This window comes from Impatiens glandulifera, chromosome 1, assembly GCF_907164915.1.
Source record: "Impatiens glandulifera chromosome 1, dImpGla2.1, whole genome shotgun sequence".
In the NCBI taxonomy this organism is placed as follows: domain Eukaryota; kingdom Viridiplantae; phylum Streptophyta; class Magnoliopsida; order Ericales; family Balsaminaceae; genus Impatiens; species Impatiens glandulifera.
Genome location: NC_061862.1, coordinates 19,656,275 through 19,664,252, shown reverse-complemented (window position 1 = coordinate 19,664,252; position 7,978 = coordinate 19,656,275). Strand labels below are relative to the sequence as shown.

General features: G+C 30.2%; 1 protein-coding gene across 1 annotated transcript; it reads left to right on the top strand.

Moving 5' to 3' along the window:
* Positions 1-1,600: 1,600 nt before the first annotated feature.
* On the top strand, positions 1,601-6,772 carry LOC124920082 (NAC domain-containing protein 60-like). Its single transcript, XM_047460488.1, has 4 exons — positions 1,601-1,781; positions 5,911-6,161; positions 6,256-6,471; positions 6,548-6,772. The coding sequence occupies exons 1-4, from the start codon at positions 1,601-1,603 to the stop codon at positions 6,770-6,772; spliced, it is 873 nt and encodes a 290-aa protein (XP_047316444.1).
* Positions 6,773-7,978: the final 1,206 nt, after the last annotated feature.

Here is a 7,978-nt window from a genome sequence, read left to right as displayed (position 1 = left end):
TATTTTGCGTGGTTAACCCTTCGTCATGCTTCTCGGTATTGAACTTGTACTCGTTTATTTTACAAGAGTTATACTTCTTAGCATAAATTGTTTGGCCACTCCCAAAAATCTTTAAACTCAAAGTTCGATCTGATTCACCAGTCAATTGGCCCACTTTCGTCTTGAAAAACTTTATGTAAAGTTTACCGCGTTCAAGATTAGAAAGATTGAGTCACCCTGTATCGGTCAACTCTTGTGTGAATTCGCAGCATATAATGAAATTTAGTTGTAATTAGTTAATTACAAAATTCATACTTAATCACTAATCAACTTATGAACTCTTACTTGTAATATTATTCGACTTCGAGACAATTTTTCAAAATGTATACATGAGCACGCTTCCGATCACCCGATTCGTATGTGTAAAGTGTTGCAATTGATAAATTTTTCATTGTCAAGAATATAGAAAATGTTAAAGTTGGTTGTATCGATATCTTTATTGACTCGTGATATTCTAAATATCGAGCACATAAATTCATAATCTCGTGCAAAATATAACTCTCACTAATTGACCATGCATTAAAGTTTTTATTTCAAAGGTACTTTTTCAAGGTATCCATATATTGTTCAATTTAATACATCCATCGATATTGGACAACCCTTAACAAAGCCTCAAAGGCCAAATTTAATATCATTGTGAATGACTAATTTTATTTAGGTATCGCATATAATTTTTAGGCATGGTGAATAACTAATTTTACTTAGGTATATTCCTAGCTATGTCGGGGGAAATTTGTTGCCGAATAAGAAAATCGATATTGAAATTCGTGTGAGGTCGTTATTATTCTATCTCAATTTTATATATTGAGAAACATTTTTAAATTTGAAGATAAATTAGATAAAAATTAGTGATCTGAACCGACTTTAAAAAAATGTTTGTAATGTCTATACAATTTTACATTGATATGGATGTGTAGATTAAGGGTAATTAAGTTTGTTTATTGTCAATAGCTTATTCAACTTGTTTACATAAACATTTGATAGTATTCAATTTGTACTCATTTATTCATTCAAGTTTATTTGTAAATGATTAATTGTGTTTGATTATAATTTTTTTTTGTCAAATTATTATACAAAATTATTATAGCAGATTATTATGCCAACACTGTACACTCCTATTAAACACGAATCAAGCACAATTAATGATGTGTCTTCTCATCTCCCTTCTCTAGAAATAATTTGTTTATTAACTTTTTTTTTTCTTTTTTTTTTTAATATCAACTAGTTATCCTAATGATGACAAAAAAAAAAAAAAAAACACTTTAAATTTTATTTATGTATAATCTCATATAGACGTTAATATCAAATTCTTAGGAGGGGTGAGGGAGGTCAGTTGCGGCCGAGATTTGTGTACCGCCCTCTGCATGACAACTGTTTTGCCTCGACTGCATATTCCTCTAATGCATAGACACGTAATCACACCATCAGGGCGGCGATACCACAAGCTGCTTGTCATCATAGATATGTGTCCTTTTTTTACCCTTATAACATTATATATATACACACATACTTTTAGGGTTTACTTCTATTCTCAGTCTCTTCTTTTCTCTCTGTTGTTACCATGGCTGCGCAGACGCCTATACAGAAGCTTAAATGGTTGACATCGTTACCATCTGTTTTCACAGGTTTTAGATCCTCGCCGACTGACGGGGATTTAGTTAATTACTATCTCGACGAGAAGATCCAGGGCTCCGAGAGGAGCGTTTATGTCATTCCTGAAGTTGAGTCTAAGGCTTTGCCAGGTGAAGTTCAAAATCCAAACTTTTTCTTTCTCTCTCTCTTTCATAGATGAATAGATATATTATATATATGGAAGAACAACAGTACCTTCTTCTCATATGGTATCTTTCCTTTTCAATTTTATTCAACTATTATTGTTTATCTCTCTAAAAAATTGACCTTATTTTGTATCTAGGGCATACATATGTACCCCATTTTTATATATATATATATATATACTCCTTCCAATCCATGTAACCCTTCTTTTTTCCTTTCTATAACTTATTAAAACTCCTTGTTTTCTTTAATTAACAGATTAATTTCTCTATTTCTCTGCAATAAATTTCTCAATTAGGTTTTGTTCAGATCTATCTGTTTACTTATGTCTAGGGCTAGTCTTCGCGTTTTCAGGTCAGATCTATATATGGAATCAAATTAATCATAGATCGAGGCTTACAGATTAATTTATCTCCTTAATCAGTAAGATCCTCTCCAAACGGACTGACTATCAACTAACCTGATTGATTTTCTTCAAGTCTTTAAGTAAGTATCTTGGAAAGGCTAGGGTTCTTAAGTACTATTCCAGACAAGGGTTCAGATTGAGCACCTTGACAAGTTTTACTTATTTTTAGTGAATGAGGTGAGGATGATCTTACTTAAGAGGAAGTCTCTTCTAATTCCTTTCCTTTAATTTGGTTCAAGATCCAGGGACTCATCCCTGCAGGAAGATATTATGGAGAGAAATTTTACTAAAGACTTGTGTTTTTGGACCTTTGATGAAGATATCAAACAAATCGATTCATATTTGAGCTATATCGAAAAATACTCTCTAATGAAATTAAATGATTCTTTGTATTTATTTGTAATTTGCTTCCACATGGAGCAGTACGGGAGACTTGAGCAGATTTGATTTCAACAAAAATTTGTGTAGTTTTATTTGTGGTAAATGAAGCTCCTAATAGTCTCCTAAATTAGTCATATTCCATGGCATGTACAAAAGTTGCAGCATCTAATTCATACTTTGGTTTAAAGTGTGACAATGGCTTGTTTTTTCAAGTTCCATTAAATATGATTATTTTCTAAAAAGAATCCAAAATCTGTAAACTTTTTCTATCATCAACGTCGACTTCCCAAAAATATGACAATCACTAGACCCACCCGACCCACCCACCTTGAGTTTTAAGTGACTAGTGGACAAATAGTACATTCCGTAATCAATTGTTCCTCTTTATACTTTTCAAAATTTTCAAACTTACAATACTCTTAAAAAGAATTGAATTCATTGTTTCTCTATCTTCAAACTTTTACAATTCAATGTCATATTCTATGGGTGTGTTCATGGGAATACTACCAAACATGTGAAATTGAAAATGTCAGTCACATACCTTTCTTGAGATATGATAATACATAGTTCAATTTATTTTACTATTCTAAGCCTAACAGTATGACTTGAGTCCCATGTTGAGTCCTTTCAAACATAATCCCTTTGAATTCGTCAAAGAAGTTTTTGTTGTTACCTATAAAAATATGATCCTTCACATAAAGACAAATAATGAATTATCATCATTATCATTATCATTTGACTTTACATAAGAGTATACTCAATTTGGCAAAAACAACAAATAGATTGATACTTACTTCTACCCATATAAGGTATTCTTCAATTTTAAAACTTTATTTTGTCCCCTTTTGTTATGAAGTCTAAGATTTGTTCAATATAAGCATCTAAAACATGTCTATTTAAGAATACCTACTTCATATCAGACTTATAAATTTCCCACTTCCTTCATGTCAAAATGAGATTAGTAATCAAATACTCTGCATGTGTGCCATGATAGTGCATACACTTCATCATAGTCTACTCCATACTTTTTATTTATTCATTTTTGTCACACTTTAACTCTAATGGTCATTTAGAAGCATAATCAGTTCTCAATATAGTTCTTAGATTTCAAGTACATTCATTACCTGGGCTGTTTCTATCTTTTGTCTTTAGGCATAATCAAAAGTTATGACTTGCATATACAAAAAATGTACAATTCAATAGTATCAAAATAACTTATCATGTAAACTCTTCATTGTTTTGTTATCTTTATCAACATTACATAGAGATTATTGGTGTAGTTAAATCTTGAGTTAATAATACAAACTCTACATTTTCTCTATTAAAACAAGGAAGAAAGAACTCATAATCTATTTCTTGTTTTATATCCCAATTCCATGTACTTAATCTACAGAATTTAATTGGGTTGTCGAGTTAATTAAAATTAGTAGGAAATATCTCACATCAAGCAAGACCCATGTCAAGTCTTTAGGGTAAAGTCATCATTAAAAGTGAGGAGTAGGATGTAGCTTGTACTAATTCAAGGGGATGGTTGCTCTTGATGTAACTTATTTAGGAAAACTGTTATATCTTTTCTAAGTAGTCATATTTCAAATGGATTAATTCAAGGGGATGGTTGCTCTTGATGGATTAATTGGGACATCACTTTAACCATCACTTCCTCATTCATAAGTTTAAGAGCATAAAAGTTCAAATGGTCATCTGATTATGTGCCAAAAACATGTTCAAAGATGATATATTTTTACCTAATTATTCATTCTTTCTCTTTGTCTTTTTCCTTACCCATGCCCATGCCCGTTATATGTTTTTTTTTCATATCTCTTCTTAATTTTTGTTTTGTGAACTTAGAGTGAAAACTCCAAATATTTTATGTTCTAAAACAAAGATATTGTGATTCCTCAATTACACATAACATATAATTTAATTTTGGGTGTTAAAAATCAAATAATCCTTTTCATGACACATACATCTTCATATATTTTCATTATAAACATCCTTCACCCAAACAATATTTTGATATCAAAACGAAATTCTTCATTTTCAAGGATTTGAAAACACCACAGGAATTGGAGAATCAAATTATTCACTTTGACAACAAAACCAAAAGATTTTGCTAAATTCTTCCAAAACATCTTTTGAGGTGCTACTGTAGGCTTCTCAAACATGGAATCATCCAAACAAGGATGATGGTAAGGGCTTGTTAATCCATATTTTTTTGTCTTTCAAAACATTTTTTTCTCATTTAGATGCAAAGAAGTTTAATTTAACTTTGCACAACCATACCCCAAACAAATCGAGTTCTTTAAGTAGAGTAAGTTAGTAGGTTAATGAGTTAGTAGTTTATACATAGGGGATTATGTAATATTTGTAGTAATTAATAAATGAAATAGTTATTGTATATGGATTATCTCTCTCAAAGGCTTAAGTCATTCTTGTCTTATCTAAAATTCTTCTAAAAACCCTAGATATCTAAGTTGGTATGTGACATCATTTTGAACTGCAAAATACATTCTAAATACATATTAATTAATTTATTTCAACAAATCAATGATAGGTGTGCTTTTAATTAAGATGGTCTCTTTTGCAGGTGATCTACTATCAATTTCACCTATATATAAGGAAAAGATTTAAAGAATTTCCTTCTGTCAGAATTTGTCTTAATGTTAATCAACTTTTGGCTAGAAGTTTATGGTTGATTACTAAGTTTGAAAAGACAAATATATTGATCAAATTCAAGTATTTGGCAGATTTTGTTTCTGATTTGGTCGTTTAGGTCATGATTATATGAATTGTGATAATGAATCTCTTAATCTAGGAAAGCTAGATTATGGAAAGTTAGTTGAAGAGATTTCAAAGGAGGAAAGACATGTATTCCAAGGGTGGAAGAGATTGACACTAATCAACACACTATTTTAAACACAAGTATTCTTCTATGAACTGTTTGGGTTTGGGACTTTCCATGACAAATCAAGCATAGAGTTGGTATGATTGTCAGACATTTGTAGTTTGATAGATAGATGGTTGGAATAGTATCCAGTTGATATTAATTTTGATCTGATATGAAATAGTTAAAGGTTATTAAACCCTAGATCGATAAGAGGGGTTGACGGTTTAGAAGTCATGCACATGCAAAAAAGATATATCGTATTAGCCCTATTAATTTAGGGTCAATATTTATTCCATTGTCATCTGATTTCTTAGCCAAATTTGATTGGATCTTCTTCAAGTTTTATCTCATATTATATGGTCAATTAGTTGAGTTTATTTACTGGATGAAATTTGACTAGTTCTAGTTTACATGTTTACAGGTATATCCGTCATACAATCGAACCTTGAGCAGTTCTACTTCTCTACCCTTGATAAGAAGTATCCGGAAGAATCTCTAAGTGCGACAACTAATCAATCTGGTTATTGGAAAGCTTCGGGAAAAGAATGCAATGTAACGTATGCCTCCGAAATTATTGGTAAAAAGAGGACTCTGTTTTTCTACGTCGGTCAGGCACCAGGGGGGGAGAAAACTGGCTGGTTCATGTATGAACTTTCTTCCATTGAAAAACAGGTCAGGTTTACTTTGATAATTTTGAGTACTGTGATCCAATTTTTGTCAAATTTCTTTTTTGTTAATTTGTAAATTAACCTCAAACCAATTACAGAAGCCCTTTGTTATTTGTCGCCTGCGAAGGAGCAACGGGGAGATGATAGATACAAGACTGTCACAGTTTGGGGAAGAATGGAAAATTATTGAGCATAGTGGTGAACCGGAGGAGCAAAATCAGAATGAGAAAGAGACGGAAGGGGGTCATTTGTTCTTAGACAACATTAACATCGACCATACTTCAAACCAACTAGCTTCAAACACGGCAGAAAATGTAAGCTAGAGCAAAAATATAAGTATATCAGTTTCTTGCTTCAACTTTTCTTAATTTATATTTTTTCACAAAGCAGAGCCCTGCGAGTAGTAGCAAAAGCCCAAAAAGGAAAAATTCCGCATCACATTCAAAAAGATCGGATGGTTGGAACTTTGATATGACGAATGTGCCCGATGAGGTTAGATGGTTACTAGCTGATGCAAAAAATGACAAGTGGTGTGCATCTATTGACGATGAAATTGTACCAAAATCAACAACTCTTGCTTGGCAAGCTTATTGTTTCAATGCCGCTAACCAATAGAGGTGAGTTCAAACTACTCTAAAATCTTCTATCAATGTTTTTTTGTTTTTACTCCATTGGACCACCATCATATTAGACTTTCTTCCTATAATCTTTCTTAGTTCAATAATGAATCCTTACAAGACTTAATGTCTTAATTTCTCTTGTAATTTGATTTTCTTAAGATTGACAAAGTTGGGTGTTTATTTATTATTTGTTTGATTTGGATAGTGATATATTGCATCTGAATTGTTTTTAACATGGTTTTTTCTTATTATTATTAAAATGAATTTGATTGTTTAAGCTTCTTGTCAAACCCTCTATACTTACATATATGTCTATTGTATATATAGTCAAACCAGATCTCTCATTTTGTTTGTGCTCATACATAAGTCACAAAAATGAAAGCCAATTTTGGGATTATCCTTATTTAGAAATAATTTATAAGCTTTTGAATTTTATTTTTTATTTTTTACAAGATTAGCACTAAATGATATTTTGAATGAGAATTGAATAAGTTAAAAGACATATTTTTTAAGATATTTTATGTAAGACACTTGCCCTTGAATAATTAATAAATGTTTGGACATAATCTAATAAGTCAGGTATTGATTTTAAAACTTTTCTATGTATGTTTTTTTCTAAATTAGACAGTACGTAGCATGCAAATGAGGATTTGAGTTGAAAAAATAACTATTTAGGTTAATAATGAAAAAAATACTTATATAGTATATGTTATATTTTCTAATCTTGTTGTGTGGATGATTTGAATTATATGATTGATGAAAATAAATTAAAAAAAAAATTGTATATTAATAAGTCTTGTGCTGATTGGATTATTTAAATAATCTTTCAATGAATTGCCGTTTTATGCTTATTTTAATATATGAATTAAGTTGTATGAATGTCCTATTTTTAAAGAAAATAATATTTGTTTATTATATACTAATATTTTTTTTTAATGTATTTTCACCTAAAATAATTTTATTTTCAAAACTTTAACAGGAACATGATTATTAAATAATTCTAATCGTAAGAAGGCTTTAAAGAAACGTAGCAACAAATAATAATATTGACAACAATTATATCCACTAATAACTAATTCAATATGTCAATAATATTAATATCAACTTATAACTAAAAAATAGGTTTAATCTTTAATTTTTCAAGTTTAAAATATTATAAATGTTTTTTTAAGTATATATATATGGTTTAGATCAAAGTTGT